At 47.9% G+C, this 23236-nt stretch overlaps 1 protein-coding gene across 3 annotated transcripts in view; it reads left to right on the top strand.

Moving 5' to 3' along the window:
* Nucleotides 1-261: 261 nt before the first annotated feature.
* The window catches only part of RELB (RELB proto-oncogene, NF-kB subunit), a 58447-nt gene continuing 35472 nt past the window's right edge, over nucleotides 262-23236 (top strand). Inside the window, exons 1-2 of one of the 3 annotated variants that reach the window (XM_075323675.1) lie at nucleotides 262-435; nucleotides 9113-9148. In XM_075323675.1, coding sequence (XP_075179790.1) covers nucleotides 414-435; nucleotides 9113-9148 — 58 coding nt within the window. In that variant the 5' untranslated portion in view covers nucleotides 262-413. Of the gene's footprint in view, nucleotides 436-476; nucleotides 521-7302; nucleotides 7371-9112; nucleotides 9149-23236 lie in introns of those variants that run through there. The other 2 variants (XM_075323678.1, XM_075323676.1) reach the window with 2 other exon arrangements.

Consider the following 23236-nt stretch of genomic DNA (forward strand, 5'->3'; position numbering starts at 1 on the left):
ATATGAGTATATCTATAGAAAAGTGAATGGGGGAAAAAAATGATTGCTATCTACTCAGGGGCAGACAGGTCCGGACTCCGGAGTGCTCAGCTGCAGGCTCCGCCCCGTGCCCCGCCCCCAATGCGCTGTCCCGTCCGCACTTCACATCTTTTATCCCATGTGGTAACAAATACGGGAAGTCACGTGGTCTCCCGCACTCGGAGGGGGAATTCCTGGCTCCGCCTCCTCCTCCCCTTTTCGGTGACGTCTCCTGGAATCTCCACCAATCCGAGCCTTGGCCACGGAACCGGGGAATTCCAGGCTTCGGAGAGGAAGAAATCGAGAGAAGTTTTGTTGGAGTTGTGGCTTGTGCTCCGGGGGCGCCGCGCCCTCTGCCCCCACTGCCCGCACCCAGCGCCCCGACACCGCGCAGCATGAGGCACCCGGACAGGACAGGTAGGAGGCGCCATACGGCAGCGCAGACACACCGGGGGTCAGTGCAGGCAATGTCTTCTACTGTACAACTACAAGTCCCAGCGAGGTAATGGCGTCACCTGCAGGAGCCCCTGTGTGGGGGGAGGCGGCTTCTCTCTGCAGCCGAGTCTGTGTAGAATGGAAAGTTATAATTCTCCTGTGTATTTTATCGTTCAATTCCTTGAATATTTTCACAATCTCTGCTGCTGGGATCCGAGAACTGTCATGGCTGACTTTCTGTGAACGTGTCGTGTAATAGACGAAGGAGTGTGATGACAGCAGGTGCATCGTCTGTGCATCTGCGCCCGTGCGTCGTCTGTGTCTGCACGTCATTTGCGCCCGTGCGTCGTCCGTGTCCGTGGGTTACCTGCGCCTGTGCGTCGTCTGTGTCTGTGGGTCATTTGCGCCTGTGCGTCGTCTGTGTCTGCATGTCATTTGCGCCCGTGCGTCGTCTGTGTCTGTGGGTCATTTGCGCCCGTGCGTCGTCTGTGTCTGCGGGTCATTTGCGCCCGTGCGTCGTCTGTGTCTGTGGATCACCTGCGCTCGTGCGTCATCCGTGTTTGAGTCATCTGCGCGTCGTCTGTGTCTGTGGGTCACCTTATAAGTTGCCAGCAAGCAGAGATCTGATAACTGTGAGGAATTGCTCTATGGAGTATATTGGAAAATTGTCACTTTTCATTGTATAAATATTGACCTTTAGTTGCTGATCCCAGAACATTTCTATCATCCTCAGTAGTATTTGTTTGGGGGATTCAGGTTCTCTTGGATGCAGATCTCCGGCCATGACCACACCAGACATACCCCCCCCCATTATGGTGCTCCCGTCTTCTTGTGTAGCCCTATTCTTATAGATCCAGTGCGTTCCTGTAGACGGAGGAGTCATCAGGCTTCAGAATAATCCATACACGGTGTTACTATACTGGAGGCCGGAGTTGTCATTGCACCTGGAGCCTGGGGGCCAAAAGGTTATTAATTCCACAGCGCTTTACATACATCGGCAACACTGTCCCCATTGGGGCTCACAATCTAGAGTCCCTATCTGTATGATGTCTTTGGAGTGTGGGAGGAAACCGGAGAACCCGGAGGAAACCCACGCAAACATGGGGAGGACATACAAACTCCTTGCTGATGTTGCCCTTGGTGGGGAGGACTCCTGTGATAGTCGGGGGAGGATGGGGACCTGTTGCAGATTTTGCATTGGGGACTGAAAACTGATCTCCTAGGACAGACAGCAATGTGAGACTGGGGGGGGCCGGGGACCACTAGCGGGATTCATCTCCCAGTTCAGACTTAAATTTGCCGACATGGTGCATCCAGTGCAAGTAAATAGAGAATAGAATACGTAATGAGCGTCCATTATTGTAGTGGATTATTCACAAAAACAGCTCCTCTAGAGATAAGTGGATCCACGGCGCAGCCCCCCAATGGGACTATTTCTGCCCACAAAATGTGTGATTTGTCCCCGGCAAATCCTCAATATCTGAACGCATTTGTAGCAGAAAGTGGTGTAACCTAACACTCATGGGCCCCAATGCAAAATCCCCAGCGGGACCCCCAATTACTGCATTGGACTTTTTATATAGGCACTTTTTGGACCCTCTAGGCTCCAGGACCTATATGTCTTTATGCAGCAAGCAACAAAAAAAGGATGTGTGAGGAGCGCTGCGGGCTGTAAGGTGACGGCGTGCCATCCGTGATGATATAAACAAGGATCGCATGTGAGAAAATAGACATGATGAAGGGTTAAGGGTCCCGAGGGTCTGCAGATGTTATGGCAATGCTGGGAGTTGTAGTTGATCAGCAGATCGCAGATACCAGAGGAATTTCAGTGGGGAAAATCCTGTTGGAAAGTCGTCTCTGTTTGCAGTTTTCCACTAAATATACAACATAAAGGTCTCATGGGAAGCTATGCCGAGGTTACTTTACATCTTCTTCTTTTTTTTTTTTTCTGTTTTGTAAAAAAAAAAAAAAACCCCAAACCCCCCCCCCCCCCAAACCATACATTTAATTGTTTAGGGCTCACTCGGTCCAGTGTCTCCTACAGACCTGTGCAATCTGAGTAACAATCAGCCGCTGCTGCAGACAATGTAATCTTATGGGGTTGCGAGTCCATGTGAAAATGATCGGAGCATGCGCATTCTCTGCCATATATCGGATGAGATTATGGGTGCGTAAAAAATCGTATCCCAGACTGAATCCCTCATTAAGGATATGTGCACACGCTGCAGTTTTAGTGCAGAAATTGCACCAAAAACTCGCCTTGTGGCAGAAAAACTTGCAAAAAACACAAAGTTTGGACACACCTTCTCATTCAAAGAGTTTTCTTTATTTTCAGGACTCTGAAAATTGTAGATTCACATTGAAGGCATCAAAGCTATGAATTAACACATGTGGAATGAAATACTTAACAAAAAGTGTGACACAACTGAAAATATGTCTTATATTCTAGGTTCTTCAAAGTAGCCACCTTTTGCTTTGATTACTGCTTTGCACACTCTTGGCATTCTCTTGATGAGCTTCAAGAGGTAGTCACCGGAAATGGTTTTCCAACAGTCTTGAAGGAGTTCCCAGAGATGCTTAGCACTTGTTGGTCTTTTGCCTTCACTCTGCGGTCCAGCTCACCCCAAACCATCTCGATTGGGTTCAGGTCTGGTGACTGTGGAGGCCAGGTCATCTGGCGTAGCACCCCATCACTCTCCTTCTTAGTCAAATAGCCCTTACACAGCCTGGAGGTGTTTGGGGCCATTGTCCTGTTGAAAAATAAATGATGGTCCAACTAAACGCAAACCAGATGGAATAGCACGCTGCTGCAAGATGCTGTGGTAGCCATGCTGGTTCTGTATGCCTTCAATGTTGAATAAATCCCCAACAGTGTCACCAGCAAAGCCCCCCCCACACCATCACACCTCCTCCTCCATGCTTCACGGTGGGAACCAGCCATGTAGAGTCCATCCGTTCACCTTTTCTATAAAGACACGGTGGTTGGATCCAAAGATCTCAAATTTGGACTCATCAGACCAAAGCACAGATTTCCACTGGTCTAATGTCCATTCCTTGTGTTCTTTAGCCCAAACAAGTCTCTTCTGCTTGTTGCCTGTCCTTAGCAGTGGTTTCCTAGCAGCTATTTTACCATGAAGGCTGCTGCACAAAGTCTCCTCTTAACAGTTGTTCTAGAGATGAGAAGGTGTGTCCAAAACTTTGGTCTGTACTGTATGTATGTGTGTGTATGTATGTGTATATATATATATATATATATATATATATATATATATATATATATATATATATATATATATATCTTATTTTTTTAGGAAAATTATGAACCATTGCTCATACTTATAAAATTAGTCTGTATTGTATATATTTTTTTTTATTTTTTTTTTTTTTGGCCACAGGGTGCATTTTTTTGGGGTTATGACAAAACTGCAACTTGCGGACATACCCTAACCCGGCTCCTTATGCCGGCTGCATGTTATAGGCCCCTTGAGTCGGATCTAATACAATACCTGCAAACGGAAAACCTAATTTACAAACTGCCCCAAAAAATATAATCTGATCTGCGGAGTGGATTTTAGATCCTCCAAGGGTGAAAACCGGGCAAATCTGCATCAAAAGCTCTCAAAAATAAGTGATCAGTTTGGTGTGGTTTTTCCAGTTGCGGATGTCACTGCATAGAACTGATGACCCGCAGATCCTCCTGCAAAATATAGTATTTTATGGCGGCCTGTGTACACAATGTATTCTGCTCTTTTTAGAATGATCGCTCCGGTGTTCAGACGTTTTATTTCTTTGGTCAGTTTCAGGAGCGGAATGAGTGATACATTGCATCAGTCGGGCGTATGGAAGCAGATTTGCCCCAGGGATTACTATGGGGACCATCTAGATTCTGTATTTGGAATGTATTAAAAAAGTTCTGCATGTGATGAGTTATATATATATATATATATATATACAGTACAGACCAAAAGTTTGGACACAAATGTGTAATTATGATATAATATATTGGAAATGGACCCCCCTAATAATCAATGGGGGCCCCTCTGCTTCCGTTTGCACAAGTGAAGCAACAGATCTTATTCCATGTGTCTGTTCCTAGACCGGATCGTCCGTGCAGTCTCCTGGTGACTCTGATTCTCCTGCACAATGTCTGTCCGCCCCTGCACAATGTCTGTCCGCCCCTTCATGTCAAGACGCTTGCTGTGTTTGTGGTTGTAACTGAGACTCCAGGTTTCCCTTGAGAAGCAGCAGCTGTTTCTTATTTGTGAGAGACACGTTGTATATGTAAATGTTACAAACATCTGAAACTGCAAAGAGGGTAAAGCCAATGTATACATACAAGGGTTATTATTATTAAAGGGAATCTGTCAGCAGGTTTTTGCTCCCCCCCCCCATCTATAGAAACAGAGACCCTGATTCCGGCGATGTGTCACTTACTGAGCTGTTTGCTGTCCTTTTGATAAAGTCAGTGTTTTGTGTGCTGCAGATCTAGCATGAATATGCTGGACTACCTGCAGCACGACAAGTAGTCCTGTAATGATAATCTCCTGCTGATTAAACAGTGATTTTATAAAAACTATACTAAGATGCCCAGTAAGTGACACATCACTGGAATCAGGATCTCTGCCCCGACTCTATGCTCGTCTCAGATTTGGTGGCAAAAACCTGGTGACAGATTCCCTTTAAAGTTACATATTTACCTATGTTCCACAGGCAGAGACCTTTCAGTACTGTTAGGAATGTGATGCCCAGATTGTGGGAAATGAGTTTTTTGGCTGTTTCATAAACATTGCCAGTATTTAAAGGGAACTTCCAAGGTGATACAGGGGCAGCATGTATCAGACACTGGCTCATGACTTCAGTCAGATATTGTTTATACGCAGAGAGAGACCTGTCAGTCACCGGCAGGGGGCGGGGAACGGATTTTAAACTTTATCTAGGAAGCAGCGCAGCGTTTCAGGCTGAAATCAGACACCCAGCTTCCCATACATGCAGCCTGATACACAGGCAGCATATATCACCTGTCAAGTTTCCTTTAACACAGACGAGTGCTGAACCTTTTAAAGGGGTTGTCCACTACTTGGACATCTTTGTGTCCCCCCTCCCTTTATAAAATAATGCCTATACTCAGCCGCAAGGGTTGGCGTCATTCCAGCAGTGTCGGCACTGGCTCTCCTGTGGCTTGTGTGACATGATGTTGTGGGAACCCTGCAGCCAATCAATGAGCACTTCCCTCTCTCCCCTTCCGAATACAACTAATATCTGGAGGAAGTCAGAGCTTCCCTCTCCCTTCCTCTGTATGTCAAATTTGTCCGAAGAAGCGAGGGAAGTGGCCACTGTTTGGCTGCAGGGCTCTCGCGATATAATGTCACACAAGCCATAGGAGAGCCAGTGCTGACAATGCTGCAATGATGCTGGCACTGGAGGGGGAGTATTAGGGGTTAGTATTTTTTAAGGGGGGAACAGAGTGATTGGGAATTGGTTTTCCGAGTAGTGGGCAACCCCTCAACTTTGTCATAATCCAAAAATATATATTAAAAAATAATTTAAAGGGGATGTTCACATTTTAGAAAACCTCCTCTTAATGCAGTTGTCCACTATGTAAAATAAAAACAAGCACCCTTTTGGCGCAGTGCTCGTGTGGCATGACAATTAGCGGCTGACTGCCAAATAAAGGGGATATCCAAGTAGTGGGCAACCTCTTTACAGGGATTGGATCCAATAGCGGCATTTTCTGCTTGTGACCCTCCAAGGATAGTGAGAATGCGGTCTGCTCTCAGGGACCCAGCCGTCCATTTATTACATGGTTGGCCAGAGCTTTCTTCACCAATAATGGCGGTATATGATTTAATTTAGGGTTATTCTCCAGGATACTGAATATACGCTTATTTTTAGCTCTTACAGGAAAAGCTGATTCTCCACTAATGATTAAAACTGATGGAAATTGTTTCAGGGTTTTTTTTGCGTACCAGAAAAATTACTAACAACTGAATGAGTCTGTACAGAGCAATAAGGGGGGGGGACACATAGGGGTCCATATTGCTGCTCCCGGTCCATCTGGTGGACAGAAACCCAGTGCAAGCTCCAATATCAAGGGCCGGATGATTCTACACACGTGTGTTCTTACAAGAATCGGGAGGAACGTTCCTGTACTTAGGAAAAGGGGGAACTCCAAAGTACAAGTCATCAAAGAGCTTCAAGCTTTCTTCAGAGGTTTTTTGCAAGCTATTTGGCAAGACTAGTTTCATATTTGTTTTATTTTTTTTGTCTTTTACAAATGTTTTTTTTTTTAATTTTTTTATACACATGCATTTTTTTTTTCATTACAAGCAAAGTTGCCAGTCCTATAGAACTGAGAAAATGCTATAAAAATTCAACTCCAAGATCATAAAGTTGAATAAAAAAAAAAAAAATTTAAATTACCCAAAAATTCTGTAAGGCCTCGTTCAGACGTTGGAGATTTTTTTTATTCATATGATAAAGAAACCTAGGTTCACATCAGTGTTCTGGATCCAATTATCACTATTTTTGGTCCATTATGACCATCAGTCAATGTATGTAAAGCGCTGTGGAATTAATAGCGCTATATAAATGAATAAAATTATTATTATTATTATTGGTAGTGGTAGTGGTAGTAGTTTAACTCCTATTTTCTCTTTTGAAAAAAAAAAAATCCAAAATCCCCATTAAATGTAAAATTAACAGCACTTGGATGACACATGGATGGTATTTGTATAATGTCCTTTTTTTACGGACCCATTGATTTGAATGGGCTTCTTTGATCCATGACTCAAACCAAAAATGAAGGCAGTCTTTTTTTTTTTTTCTTCTCTTTTCTCACCCCACGAAAAGAGAAAAACACGGAGATGATGACGATCCCTCAGGCAATATGCACATGTTCAATTGATGAAAACGAACATGTGAGTGAGACCTATTTTTTTTTTATATATATAATATATTATAATACACACACAGTACAGACCAAAAGTTTGGACACACTTCATCTCTAGAACAATTGTTAAGATGAGACTTTGTGCAGCAGGCCTTCATGGTAAAATAGCTGCTAGGAAACCCCTGCTAAGGACAAGCAACAAGCAGAAGATACGTGTTTGGGCTAAAGAACACAAAGAATGGACATTAGACCAGTGGAAATCCGTGCTTTGGTCTGATGAGTCCAAATTTGAGATCTTTGGATCCAACCACCGTGTCTTTGTAGAAAAGGTGAACGGATGGACTCTACATGGCTGGTTCCCACCGTGAAGCATGGAGGAGATGGTGTGGGGGTGCTTTGCTAGTGACACTGTTGGGGATTTATTCAAAATTGAAGGCATACAGAACCAGCATGGCAACCACAGCATCTTGCAGCGGCGTGCTATTCCATCCGGTTTGCATTTAGTTGGACCATCATTTATTTTTCAACAGGACATTGACCCCAAACACACCTCCAGGCTGTGTAAGGGCTATTTGACTAAGAAGGAGAGTGATGGGGTGCTACGCCAGATGACCTGTCCTCCACAGTCACCAGACCTGAACCCAATCGAGATGGTTTGGGGTGAGCTGGACCGCAGAGTGAAGGCAAAAGGGCCAACAAGTGCTAAGCATCTCTGGGAACTCTTAAAGACTGTTGGAAAACCATTTCCGGTGACTTCCTCTTGAAGCTCATCAAGAGAATGCCAAGAGTGTGCAAAGCAGTAATCAAAGCAAAAGGTGGCTACTTTGAAGAACCTAGAATATAAGACATATTTTCAGATGTCTCACTCTTTTTTTTTTTTTTTTTTTTTTTTTAAGTATTTCATTCCACATGTGATAATTCATAGTTTTGATGCCTTCAATGTGAATCTACAATTTTTAGAGTCATGAAAATAAAGAGAACTCTTTGAATGAGGAGGTGTATCCAAACGTTTGGTCTGCAATGTGTGTGTGTGTGTGTGTGTGTGTATATATATATATATATATATATGTATATATATGTATTTTTTTTTTTTTCCTGACTAACAACTAACATCTGATTTCAGTATTTAGTTTTTGTTAATAAATGCTGCAAAAAACGCCAGAAAAAAATATGCTACGAAAAAAAACAGAAAAAAATATTGTGTTTCCTAAAAGTATTGTGTGTAAAACCACCCAAAGGGGGCCGTAAACCAATATGTTTATAGCCCCTACAGTCTTCATACTGATTATTAATTGTTGAAGATCGCACAATTTTGGGAGGCAAACCACAAAACTGGTTTTCGGACACACTGGGGCCACAACTTCTCAGCCCCTGGGGTCTTCTCACCAAAGTTACTGATTCATGGAATTATCTACAGCCCTAAATGATGATATCCTGCTGCTTCTCCATTAATAGGAATTTATTTTTCAAGGTAAATTGACCCCAAAGTGCCGCGTATCAGACCATTGGATCCATCAGACATAAGAGATCAGTGGTTGTCAGACACATGACCGAAGCCGCCCTGGAGCCATCCTATATTGGGTGTCATGGCCATTATCAGGGAGATTCTTGTCAGAATAGGTGGGATCTCCTGAGGCCTGTCTTTATACTTTGCGCTGTGATGTATCCACCAGGCCCCATATTCAAGTTTCAGGACCAGGGACATAAATATAATGATTTATTTTCTGCACATTATTAATATTCATTGCTAATATTCTCCATTTATTTCAGGCTCTAATGGCCTCACCCAACAATCCACAACACTAGGTAAGTGTCATATGACCCTATATATTCACTCTGTATATATATATCTGTCCTACCATGATTGTAAGGTAATGTCTTAGGTCTGGGCCCCCAATGTCCAATCTGTTGGACATGTATCCCAGGAGGTACACGCCGTATCCCTAGTGGGTACTTGGGGAACCTAGGCTGTGTTCACAAAACATTTTTTTCCGGTGCGGCTTCCATCAAGTATCTTTTTGTCAGGAATAGTGATGAGCGGGCACTACCATGCTTGTGTGTTCAGTACTTGTAACTAGTGATGAGTGGGCACTACCATGCTCAGGTGCTCAGTACTCGTAACTAGTGATGAGTGGGCACTACCATGCTCGGGTGCTCAGTACTTGTAACTAGTGATGAGTGGGCACTACCATGCTCGGGTGCTCAGTACTCGTAACTAGTGATGAGCGGGCACTACCATGCTCGGGTGCTCAGTACTCGTAACTAGTGATGAGCGAGCACTACCATGCTCAGGTGCTCAGTACTCATAACTAGTGATGAGCGGGCACTACCATGCTCGGGTGCTCAGTACTCGTAACTAGTGATGAGCGGGCACTACCATGCTCAGGTGCTCAGTACTCGTAACTAGTGATGAGCGAGCACTACCATGCTCAGGTGCTCAGTACTCGTAACTAGTGATGAGCGGGCACTACCATGCTCGGGTGCTCAGTACTTGTAACAATTGATGAGCAGGCACTACCATGCTCGGGTGCTCGTAACTAGTGATGAGCGGGCACTACCATGCTCGGGTGCTCAGTACTGGTAACAAGTGATGAGCAGGCACTACCATGCTCGGGTGCTCAATACTCGTAACAAGTGATGAGCAGGCACTACCATGCTCGGGTGCTCAGTACTCGTAACAAGTGATGAGCAGGCACTACCATGCTCGGGTGCTCGTAACTAGTGATGAGCGAGCACTACCATGCTCGGGTGCTCGTAACTAGTGATGAGCGGGCACTACCATGCTCGGGTGCTCGGTACTCGTAACTAGTGATGAGCGGGCACTACCATGCTCGGGTGCTCGGTACTCGTAACTAGTGATGAGCGGGCACTACCATGCTCGGGTGCTCTGTACTCGTAACTAGTGATGAGCGGGCACTACCATGCTCGGGTGCTCAATACTCGTAACTAGTGATGAGCGGGCACTACCATGCTCGGGTGCTCGGTACTCGTAACTAGTGATGAGCGGGCACTACCATGCTCGGGTGCTCGGTACTCGTAACTAGTGATGAGCGGGCACTACCATGCTCGGGTGCTCTGTACTCGTAACTAGTGATGAGCGGGCACTACCATGCTCGGGTGCTCAATACTCGTAACTAGTGATGAGCGGGCACTACCATGCTCGGGTGCTCAGTACTCGTAACAAGTGATGAGCAGGCACTACCATGCTCGGGTGCTCGTAACTAGTGATGAGCGGGCACTACCATGATCGGGTGCTCTATATTTGTAACTAGTGATGAGCGAGCACTACCATGCTCGGGTGCTCGTAACTAGTGATGAGCGGGCACTACCATGCTCGGGTGCTCGGTACTCGTAACTAGTGATGAGCGGGCACTACCATGCTCGGGTGCTCTGTACTCGTAACTAGTGATGAGCGGGCACTACCATGCTCGGGTGCTCAATACTCGTAACTAGTGATGAGCGGGCACTACCATGCTCGGGTGCTCAGTACTCGTAACAAGTGATGAGCAGGCACTACCATGCTCGGGTGCTCAGTACTCGTAACAAGTGATGAGCAGGCACTACCATGCTCGGGTGCTCGTAACTAGTGATGAGCGGGCACTACCATGCTCGGGTGCTCTATACTTGTAACTAGTGATGAGCGAGCACTACCATGCTCGGGTGCTCGTAACTAGTGATGAGCGGGCACTACCATGCTCGGGTGCTCGGTACTCGTAACTAGTGATGAGCGGGCACTACAATGCTCGGGTGCTCTGTACTCGTAACTAGTGATGAGCGGGCAGTACCATGCTCGGGTGCTCAGTACTCGTAACAAGTGATGAGCGGGCACTACCATGCTCAGGTGCTCAGTACTCGTAACTAGTGATGAGCGGGCACTACCATGCTCAGGTGCTCAGTACTCGTAACTAGTGATGAGCGGGCACTACCATGCTCAGGTGCTCAGTACTCGTAACAAGTGATGAGCGGGCACTACCATGCTCGGGTGCTCAGTACTCGTAACAAGTGATGAGCAGGCACTACCATGCTCGGGTGCTCGTAACTAGTGATGAGCGGGCACTACCATGCTCGGGTGCTCGTAACTAGTGATGAGCGGGCACTACCATGCTCGGGTGCTCTGTACTCGTAACTAGTGATGAGCGGGCACTACCATGCTCGGATGCTCAGGTCTCGTAACTAGTGATGAGCGGGCACTACCATGCTCGGGTGCTCTGTACTCGTAACTAGTGATGAGCGGGCACTACCATGCTCGGATGCTCAGTTCTCGTAACTAGTGATGAGCAGGCACTACCATGCTCGGGTGCTCAGTATTCGTAACTAGTGATGAGCGGGCACTACCATGCTCGGGTGCTCAGTACTCGTAACTAGTGATGAGCGGGCACTACCATGCTCGGGTGCTCAGTACTCGTAATGAACAGTTGGATGCTCAGACGAGCGCAGCCCAATCACTGAGTATAATGGAAATCAATGGGAAACTCCAACATTTTTTTTGAGAAAAAATTCTGGAAAAATGCTCAGGTTTCCTAATGACTTTCATTACACTCAAGTTGAGCCCATTTGAGCATCAAATTGCTTGTTGTGAGTACAGAGCACCCAAGCATGGTAGTGCCCGCTCATCACTAGTTACGAGTACCGAGCATGGCAGTGCCCGCTCATCACTAGTTACGAGTACTGAGCACCCGAGCATGGTAGTGCCCGCTCATCACTAGTTACGGGTACCCGAGCATGGTAGTGCCTGCTCATCACTAGTTACGAGTACTGAGCACCCGAGCATGGTAGTGCCCGCTCATCCCTAGTTACGAGTACCCGAGCATGGTAGTGCCCGCTCATCACTAGTTACGAGTACTGAGCACCCGAGCATGGTAGTGCCCACTCATCCCTAGTTACGAGCACCCGAGCATGGTAGTGCTCGCTCATCACTAGTTATGAATACTGAGCACCTGAGCATGGTAGTGCCCGCTCATCATTAGTTACGAGTACTGAGCACCTGAGCATGGTAGTGCCCGCTCATCACTAGTTACAAGTACAGAGCACCCGAGCATGGTAGTGCCCGCTCATCACTAGTTACGAGTACTGAGCATGGTAGTGCCCGCTCATCACTAGTTACGAGTACTGAGCACCTGACCATGGTAGTGCCCGCTCATCACTAGTTACGAGTACTGAGCACCTGAGCATGGTAGTGCCCACTCATCACTAGTTACGAGTACTGAGCACCCGAGCATGGTAGTGCCCGCTCATCACTAGTTACGGGTACCCGAGCATGGTAGTGCCTGCTCATCACTAGTTACGAGTACTGAGCACCCGAGCATGGTAGTGCCCGCTCATCCCTAGTTACGAGTACCCGAGCATGGTAGTGCCCGCTCATCACTAGTTACGAGTACTGAGCACCCGAGCATGGTAGTGCCCACTCATCCCTAGTTACGAGCACCCGAGCATGGTAGTGCTCGCTCATCACTAGTTATGAATACTGAGCACCTGAGCATGGTAGTGCCCGCTCATCATTAGTTACGAGTACTGAGCACCTGAGCATGGTAGTGCCCGCTCATCACTAGTTACAAGTACAGAGCACCCGAGCATGGTAGTGCCCGCTCATCACTAGTTACGAGTACAGAGCACCCGAGCATGGTAGTGCCCGCTCATCACTAGTTACGAGTACTGAGCATGGTAGTGCCCGCTCATCACTAGTTACGAGTACTGAGCACCTGAGCATGGTAGTGCCCGCTCATCACTAGTTACGAGTACTGAGCATGGTAGTGCCCGCTCATCACTAGTTACGAGTACTGAGCACCTGAGCATGGTAGTGCCCGCTCATCACTAGTCAGGAGCTGTATGTTTTTTCCAACAGGACCGGCAAATTGAGACTATGTAAATCTGATGTCCTGTTTATGGTAAATGGATGCAGGGATGGTTTATGATTAGTGATGAGCGAGTATGCTTGTCACTACTCGGTACTCGCACGAGTATCGCTGTACTCGGGCTGCTCGGCGGGGACCGAGTAATCTCGCGATACTCGTGCTGTACTCGTGGTCTTCATTTCTGCATGTTGGCGCTCTTTTGAGAGCCAGCCCTCATGCAGGGATTGGCTGGCAGACCACTGCAATGCCACAGCCCTGTTAGTTGTGGAATTGCAGTGATTGGCCGGCCTGCACAGCGTGACCGAGCCTTTATATAGGCCGGCGCGCTGTGCTCTGCTCACAACTATCCAGACAGTCAGTGCAGGGAGAGTGTCGCTGATTCAGGGAAAGCTTTGCGGCCCTTTATAGTTAGTTCCGGAGCAGGGCTGCAAACAGTGTGACCAGAAGTCCTTCTCAGGACTATTCTAGTTGTATACAGGCAGGCAGGGAATAGCCAGGTCGGAGTACAGTAGCAGAGTCCTTCTCAAGACTATTGTTGCTATATACAGGCAGGGTATAGCCAGGTCGGAATACAGGCTAGTGACCAGAAGAGTCCTTGTCAGGACTATTGTAGCAGTATACAGGCAGGCAGGCAGGGTATATAGCCATTCCTAGTGGTGACCGTATACCAGCCTTCATCATATCTGGGGCTGGTGTACACAGTGTAAAACAGTCCAGATAGTGTCAGACTTCTCAGTAATTGTCGCTCCTAAAAACCAGTTAGGTTCTTATTGCGTCCGTGCTTGCATTTAAAAACAGCACGTGTGTGGCAGTCAGTGGCAGCGTACAGGTGCGCGTTTTGCACAAACTATTATATAACGCACAAGTCTAGTGTATAATACACGTCAGTCAGCAGTGCCTGATAGTGTCAGACTTCTCAGTAATTGTCGCTCCTAAAAACCTGTTAGGTTCTTATTGCGTCCGTGCTTGCATTTAAAAACAGCACGTGTGTGGCAGTCGGTGGCAGCGTCAGGCTCCATATTGTCCCTGGATAGAGACGTGCATGATGGCCTGTAAACATGAAGTGCCCATTGGAAGGAAGTGGGTCTATTGTAGTATAGCCCTTAGGCAGGGCAGCCAAAAATTGGGAGGCTCCACGTTGTCCCTGGGTAGAGACGTGCATGAGGGCCTCAAAACATTGTTCCCATTGCAAAGGAGCGGGTCTCCTGTCGTTGTAATGTCCATTCTGCAAAGAATGGGCGAAAAAATTTACCACTGGGGGTATACCTGAAACAAAGGCCTAAGTATTGCAATTTGTAACGGTCATCATCATGGTGGCGCATGAGGAGAAGGAGGAGCAGTCCAGCGATTATCCAAAGTCCAGAAGTGTGTACCCATGGGTGAGTGGAGGTACATGGCAAACTTTAAATTCCGCTCTCATTTGCTGTTGGTGTGTGGTGAAGTCTGGCCCAATCCAACCCTTGTTCATCTTGATCAGAGTCAGCCTGTCAGCATTTTCAGTTGACAGGCGGGTGCGTTTATCTGTAATGATTCCACCTGCGGCACTAAAAACACGCTCTGACAAAACGCTAGCAGCAGGGCAGGCCAGGACTTCCAAGGCGTAGAGAGCCAATTCATGCCACGTGTCCAGCTTGGATACCCAATAATTGTAAGGCACAGAGGAATGTCGGAGTACAGTTGTTCGATCTGCAAGGTACTCCTTGAGCATCTGGGCAAACTTAGGATTTCTTGTGGCACTACCTCGCACCTCAGGGGCTGTGGTACGTGAGGGGCTGAGAAAACTGTCCCACATCTTAAAGACTGTTCCCCTACCTCTGGCGGATTGGACTTGTGCCTCTCTCGGCTGTACGCCTCGGTTGTCCACTGATTCATGACCTATGCCGCTAGCGTTTTGTGAGGGGAATGCTTTGCCTACTTCCGTGACTATGGCCTTCTGGAACTGCTGCATTTTGCCTGAACTCTCCGCCTCGGAAATAAGAGACATAAAGTTCTCCTTTTAGCGTGGGTCTAACAGTGTTACCAACCAGTAATGATTGTCGGCCAAGATGTTCTTAACGCGAGGGTCACGAGACAGGCAGCTTACCATAAAGTCAGCCATGTGTGCCAGACTCTTAACAGCCATCACTTCAGTATCCTGACCAACACGATGACTGAACATGCTGTCCTCCTCCTCCTCCTCCTCATCATCTACCCTGTCCTCTGGCCAGCCACGCTGAACCGAGGATATGACTGCATGTCATATCCTCAATTTGGCCAGAGAGTTGCTCCATGTCTTCATCCTCCTCCTCGTCATAGTCCTCCACTGCACGTTGTGATGAGACGAGGCTGGGCTGTGTGTTATCATCACCCACACCCACTACTGTTTCTTGCTCAAACTCATCGCGCTCCGCCTGCAATGCATCATGGTTGTTTTTTGAGCAGAGACCATTTTAGAAGGCAGAGAAGCGGTATGGTGACGCTAATAATGTCGTCATCGCCGCTCACCATCTTGGTGGAGTCCTCAAAGTTTTGGCGGATGGTGCATAGGTCGGACATCCATCTCCACTCCTCAGGTGTTATGTGTGGAGTTTGACCCATTTCCCTACGGCTTAGGTGATGCAGGTACTCAACAACTGCCCTCTTCTGCTCACATATCCTGACCAACATGTGCAGAGTTGAATTCCAACGCGTGGGGACATCACACACCAGTCTGTGTGCCGGAAGATGCAAACGGCGTCTTAAGCCGGCAAGGCCGGCTGAAGCAGTAGGTGACTTTCGAAAATGTGCAGACAGGCGGCGAACTTTTACCAGCAGATCAGACAGCTCTGAGTATGACTTTAGAAACCGCTGAACCACGAGGTTGAGCACATGGGCCACGCATGGAACATGTGTCAGCTGGCCTCGCCTCAAAGCCGCCACCAGGTTCCGGCCATTGTCACACACGACCTTTCCTGGCTTTAGGTTCAGAGTTGTGAGCCAGTGATCTGCCTGCTGTTTCAGAGCTGTCCACACCTCTTCTGCATTATGGGGTTTGTCACCTATGCAGATTAGCTTCAGCACTGCCTGTTGCCGCTTCGCCGAGGCAGTGCTGCAGTGCTTCTGTGTCGCCCTGGACAAGCCAGGGGCCACAGAGCACAACACTTAAACACCCCACACTCCCTGCAGGCATATCATAGTCAAAACACAAAATCCTTGTTGCCTTCCCCAGGGGCTGTTGTCCACACCAGGGTGTGGAGCCAGGCGGTTGGTCTCCACCCACCGAGGAGGAGGGAAAACACAGGCAGTGAGAGTTAAGCTAAGGAAGTGGAAGGAGGAAAGTAGTAGAGAGGAGAAAAGTGACAGCAAAGAGCCTGAAGTTGGTCCGGGTGTGTGGCCTGGACAGGACAGCAAGGTTGGCAGGATGTGGTGACCGTCTGCAGTGGAGGCCGATTGGAGTCTGCCGTAAGGACCGTGGACGGGTGGTGACCCGGCCGTACCGGCCCGGTATACAAAGAGAAGCCAGCACCATTGGCAGAGGACTTTCGGATCCCGGCAAGGCTTGGTGTCGCCGTGAATTTGCCAAATCCGTTAGTGAAGGGGACCTCAGGGTTTCCAAACAGCCAAGTCCAGATAGAAGGCAACCGTACAACCGTGAAGGGGAGACACAGCCACCGCCAAGGGCAACCGTCTCCCAGTGCCATCGCCTGTGGGCAAAAGGGGCTCCTCCGGCCCATATCCAGGTCAGGGAGCGGGTTACCGTTGGGAAACCATCACTACCAACACTTAACTTAGGTGCAGGGAGAGACAGTCATCACTAACCTGCAGGGAGGAACAACCGCAGCCGTCCGAGTGACCCGTCCATCCAGCCACTTGTTTTACCGTGAACTGTTTCATCATCATTGGGCTGAGTGAGTACCTCCGTGCCGTGCGGCACAGCGCTGCCCCTGCGACCCTGCACTTCATCAGGCCCCGCAACCCGCCTGTCATCCATCTCTACCCCATCACCAGGCCCCGGGACAACCAACCCCCCTACCCACGGAGGGGAGAAATAACAACAAAGCTGCTCCCTGTCACAGGCTCCCGGGATCCCCGTCCAGAGCAGCGGTGGTGTCCACACAATCACCACAACCGTGGGTGGCGTCACGGACAATATCCCCAAAACCCAAACCACCCCTTTTCACTCACGGGCGAGTAGCGCCGCTCGAGTCCCCGGGATCCGGCCATCGCTCGAGCCAACGAGCAGCAGCAGCCGTAGAGCTGCGTCAGCCGGACCCGAGCAGTGGGAGAGCGCACCGTCCCCTCCTCCGCCCGCGACACTTCCAGCTTGGGACTGGTGTGGAGGGTAAAGTGGATCAGGATGCGCAGGAGGAGGAGGAGGCTGAGGAGCATGACATTCCGGAGCTGTAGAGTGTGTGTGAAACCCTGACTGAGGTAGGGCCTGCAAAACTTGGTGTGTGAAGGACGTGTTCCGTCCCTCGCTCAGACTGGGTCCCAGCTTGCACAATATTAACCCAGTGTGACGTCAACGAGATGTAGCGGCCTTGCCCACATGCACTTGTCCACGTGTCTGTGGTTAGGTGGACTTTGGCTGAAACAGCGTTGTTCAGGGCACGTGTGATGTTTTGTGACACGTGGTTAGTTATGCAATGCGGGGACGGCACACCGGGAGAAATAGTGGCGGCTGTGGACCGAGTAACGTGGGACAGCTGCCACCATCAGGTCGCGGAATGCTTCTGTCTCAACCAGCCTAAAAGGCAACATTTCCAGCGCAAGCAGTCGCGAAATGTTAGCATTTAGAACTGTGGCATGTGGGGTGTTGGCAGTGTATTTGCGCCTGCGTTCAAAGGTTTGCTGAATGGATAACTGAACGTTGCGCTGGGACAAGGACGTGCTTGATGATGGTGTTCTTTCTGCGTAGGCAACTGCAGGTGCAGGAGTGGAGGAGGCTTGTTCGCAGGCAGCATGGACAGGGGATTGGCTCGCATGCACAACCAGCGAAGACGTAGCAGTGACATCAGCAAGCACTGCTCCTCGACTCTGTTGTACTTCCCACAAAGTCGGGTGCTTGGCTGACATGTGCCTGATCATGCTGGTGGTGGTTGGCTGCTAGTTTTGGTACCCCTGCTGATGCTGGCACGGCAGGTGTTGCAAATGGCCTTTTTAGAATCATCTGGAGCCAACTTAAAAAACTGCCAGTGTCAGAGTTCCGGGTTTTCCAGTTTTCTTTTGAAAGAGCTTGCCCTTTGTTAACATGGAGTTTTCTGTTCTGTTGCCCTACTTCCTGTCCATCTGTTTAAAAGCCGCCCCTAAAGCTTAGTCCAGTGCCTGAGTATACTGCTTCCTGTGTGCTCCTGCCCTGCTGCTTTTGGTTCCTGATTGTTATTCGGATCCTCTTGGAAAACAACCGACACCGACTCTGGACTTCATCTGGTATCATCTAGCTGTGCCTGGACTCCATTTGCCGTCTTTGGTCGGCACTTCTGCCCGGTTCCTTCCGTTTAATACCACTCTGGACTCACATCACGTACGGACATTTTTCGACTTACCTATTGCCCTTTTGTGTCCCGGCTGCTGCGCATTTAGGGCTTCTGGGGTGATTGCCAGACAGTCCCTGTATAGGGGTTCGCTCTTGGTGGTCTCCCTGGGGGAGTCCGGTGCGCGGTCCTGGGAATTCCCTTTCGCTCAGTCCCTGGAAGGTATTTCCTGTATTTATGTTCTACTGTGTTTTTGTTCCGTTTATGTACATATTTGATGGTTGCATATTATAAATGTCTTGCACCAAGAACTCGTCTCTGGTTGTCATTGCCCTAACGCAATCGAAATCCTCAATACATACAATAGTATTACAGCCAGACTCGGGAAGACCTAACATTTGTACAGGCACCTTGTGTCGTGTTGTTCCGGGGAACAGTTGCCTGACGTCTGCCTGGGGCCACCACTCTGCTTCTTACTGCCTGTTGTGATGCTACGCCTCCCTCCCCCTGTGCACTGCTGTCCTCGCTCTGCATATCCTCCTGCCAGGTTGGGTCAGTTACTGGATCATCCACCACGTCGTCTTCCTCTTCCGCACCCTGCTCCTCCTCCTGACTTCCTGACAATTGTGTCTCATCATCGTCCACCCCTTGTTGAGACACGTTGCCAACTTCGTGAGAACGTGGCTGCTCAAATATTTGGGCATCTGTACATACAATCTCGTCATGGCCCACTTCAACAGGAGCTGGCGAGAGGCCAGAATTTGTGAATGGAAACGTGAACGAACAGCTCTTCCGAGTGTCCAAGTGTGGGATCAGTAATGTCCGTGGACGTGTACTCGGCCTGGTGGTAGGAAGGAGGATCAGGTTCTGAAATGTGCGGTGCAGTATCACGGCTACTGACACTTGACCGTGTGGAAGACAGAGTGTTTGTGGTGGTGCCAATCTGACTGGAAGCATTATCCGCTATCCAACTAACAACCTGTTGACACTGGTCTTGGTTCAAGAGCAGTGTACTGCTGCGGTCCCCAAGAATTTGGGACAGGACGTGCGAGCGACTAGATGTGGCCCTTTGTTGTGGCGAAATTAGAGCTTGCACACAACCTCGGTCTCTGCCTGCACCACCATCACGTCCACTTCCTTGTTAGTTGACAACGCCCTTGCGCATTTTGCAATGCTGTGCTGATGTGTATTCACTAGACTTGTGCGTTATATCCAAGTTTTTGCAAAACTCACACAAATGCAGCGGAAAGCTGCCACCAACAGGCACACACGTGCGGTTTTTAAATGCAAGCACGGAGGCACTAAGAACCTAACAGGTCTCTATCCAGGGACAACGTGGAGCCTCCCAATTTTTGGCTGCCCTGCCTAAGGGCTATACTACAATAGACCCACTTCCTTCCAATGGGCACTTCAGGTTTACAGGCCATCATGCACGTCTCTATCCAGGGACAACGTTGAGCCTCCCAATTTTTGGCTGCCCTGCCTAAGGGCTATACTACAATAGACCCACTTCCTTCCAATGGGCACTTCAGGTTTACAGGCCCTCATGCACGTCTCTATCCAGGGACAACGTGGAGCCTCCCAATTTTTGGCTGCCCTGCCTAAGGGCTATACTACAATAGACCCACTTCCTTCCAATGGGCACTTCAGGTTTACAGGCCCTCATGCACGTCTCTATCCAGGGACAACGTGGAGCCTCCCAATTTTTGGCTGCCCTGGCAAAGGAAAATACTACAAAGACTCACTTCCTCAAAATGGGCACATTAGACTCAAGAGGCCTTCATGTACGTCTCTTCTCAGGGACATCGGAGTGCCACACAATGTTTTCACGTAAAATCTTTCATGTATTAATCTCAAAAAGTAACATACACCAGCTCTATCTCACTATTGGGTATGTGCCCTTAACATTTCTGCCATGAAAAATCATTTTGGGGTCATTTTGGAAGGTTTTCTGGTGAGTCCGTAAAAATGGCGTGAAACGCGGACAAAATTGTTCACAGCTGTGACTTTTGAGTGATAAATGCTTCAAGGGGTCTTCCCCATGCTGTTGCCATGTCATTTGAGCACTCTTCTGAGACTTTTGTGACATTTTTAGGGTTTCTCCATGCTGCCGGGGGGTCATTTCACAAAAATACTCGGGTCTCCCATAGGATAACATTGGGCTTGTTGCTCGGGCCGAGTACACGAGTATCTTGGGAGGCTCGGCCCAAGCTTCGAGCACCCGAGCTTTTTAGTACTCACTCATCACTATTTATGATGAATCATGACTATCAGATTAGTGGAGGGTTCTACCTGTGGTTTCATGATGAACTCCGAGATAGGACTTTGTTTCTTAAGAAGTCCAGCTCTGTACATTCTGTAGTGGCGATATTTGGTATTGCAGTTGACTCCCATTTAAATACATGGGACAGTAGACAGTGGCCGGCAAATGTTGGGACTTGAGGAGGAAAAGGTGATTCCTGCACATATAGTGCTGGTAGAATACTGATGTGTAAGAACCGGTTACTCAAAAAAGAGATGATGACAGGTTATAGGGCATGATGATCGGGGCAGTTTTTGAACATGTTAGACTGGTATGTGCACTTAAAGCAGATTTAACTTGATGTGATTGATGAAGACACGATTATGCTTTGCTACAGGTTTTTTGTGAAAGGACAGGTACTTCTAGAGGTAAATTCAGAAATCTGCTGGAAGCAGTCCATCATTTGTTGACAGATACAACCCTAACAGTGGGCCGCGTTTCTGGCTTATTAACCGTGGCTGGCTAAGATGGGTGCCACAACCACGGCACTGGAAATCAATGCCCGGCTAATTCTTTGGGTCTCCGCTAGATCACACAGCCGGCCATATGAGACCTGCCGATGACGGACAGATGACGCATCAGAGACGGCCATGATGGAAAGATTTAGCTATGTGATATGGCAGGAATCAAAACATAACAACCTGTTGGGAAAGCAATAGTGTGCGCTGCTTAAATTAGCCGGGGAGTTACCCTCAGAGGACGGAGAGGTCTGAGCCAAAAGTGATTGCAACACAAAAGGGAAAGACATCCTCATTCTGCAGACTGCAGAGGCATGTAGCTCAATAAACTATTCCCTAGACCGTGGGGGTTAAGAAGGGGTTAATATTGATAAGCCATCAGTATCGGTTAAGTGGTGGTCAGGGCTGTGGAGTCAGTCGGTATAAAATGCACCGACTCCTAAAATATATAATAAATTGGGGACAGGAGTGCAAAGCAGAATGTGCTGAATATTTTTTCATAAGAATTTGGGAAAGTTATGAAATGTCCTATAAATGTCTGATCTAAGGCTACATTCACACACTGCGTTTTTGCTGCGTTTTTTTGAGGATACGTTTGTCAGCTGCAAAAGCAGATCAGCTTTTTAAAAAACCGCATCACCTGAAAGGTTATTGAGCTCATAAATAATGCTTTCAATAGCAAAAGCAGATTAGAAAAACACCACAAACTGACTGCTCATTCTTTGTGAGGATCCTCACAGAACGCTGTGTCTGAATGTCCTATCTTTTCACCCATTGCCTTTGCTGGATGCCAAGAGTCACTGCATTTCACTGAATTATTTTGCCATCAATGTTCAATATGTTTGTGACAAGAAATTGTTACCAAGACACTGGCAGTAAAAGATACTAAAGCTCATCACAGCAGCCAGTTTCTCCAGGACTTAGTGGAAAAAGTTCTGCAAGATTACGAACTCAAAAAAGAACAGGTCCTTGCTATTGTAACGGACAATGCTTCATACATAAGTACAATTAAACTCATGAATAAGAGTAATGAACAACAGCTAGAAGAAAATTTAGGATTCAGTATGTTAGAGAGAGAAGACCACAGCGCTGTTCATGTAACTGAGGAACAAACAGATATTACAACAGAAGAACAGCAAAATGCTACTTTAGAATTAGATGATCTTGTTGAAGCTGCTTCAAAACACTTTCATATTCATCACATGCGCTGTGTTGTGCACACGCTGCAGCTAGCAATAAGAGATAGTCTGCAAGAGGGACATGCTGGAAATCTGTTTGGAAAAGTGAGGAAATTGGTTATTGCCGCCAGAACCCTTAAAATTGATTCCATCTTGAAGAGACGTGCTGGGAAAGGGGCAATTGTTGATCAAGCCACTCGGTGGTGGATCACTTCTTTAATGATTGAGCGATTGCTTGAACTAAAATCGTTTCTTATAGATATGGTGAACCCTCAGGTAACCCTAAATGAAGGTCAATGGACACAGGTGGCTGAATTGAAGGAATTGCTTTATCACCCATTTACCGTGACTAAAAAATTACAAGCTGAGGATTTAACTCCTGGCATTTTCATAAGGGAGTGGAAGAACTTGCTGTTTTGCCTGTCCCAAAGAGGAGGTTTAATCGCAGATGGCATTTCTGCTTCAATGAAACGGAGAGAGACACAGCTATTGGAAAATAAAATTTTTCTGGCAGCTGTTTATGTGGACCCAAGTCATCTATACTGCTTGATGATCAACAGCTTACTAAAGGAAAAGAAGCTTTGAGTGAGGTAGCAGTTAGGATGAGCGGCTACAGGACTGCCAGGCGCAAGAGGACTTGGGTCCTGACAGTGCTACTGCTGCCGCATCTTC

Source organism: Anomaloglossus baeobatrachus, chromosome 9 (genome assembly GCF_048569485.1).
Source record: "Anomaloglossus baeobatrachus isolate aAnoBae1 chromosome 9, aAnoBae1.hap1, whole genome shotgun sequence".
NCBI classification, from domain to species: domain Eukaryota; kingdom Metazoa; phylum Chordata; class Amphibia; order Anura; family Aromobatidae; genus Anomaloglossus; species Anomaloglossus baeobatrachus.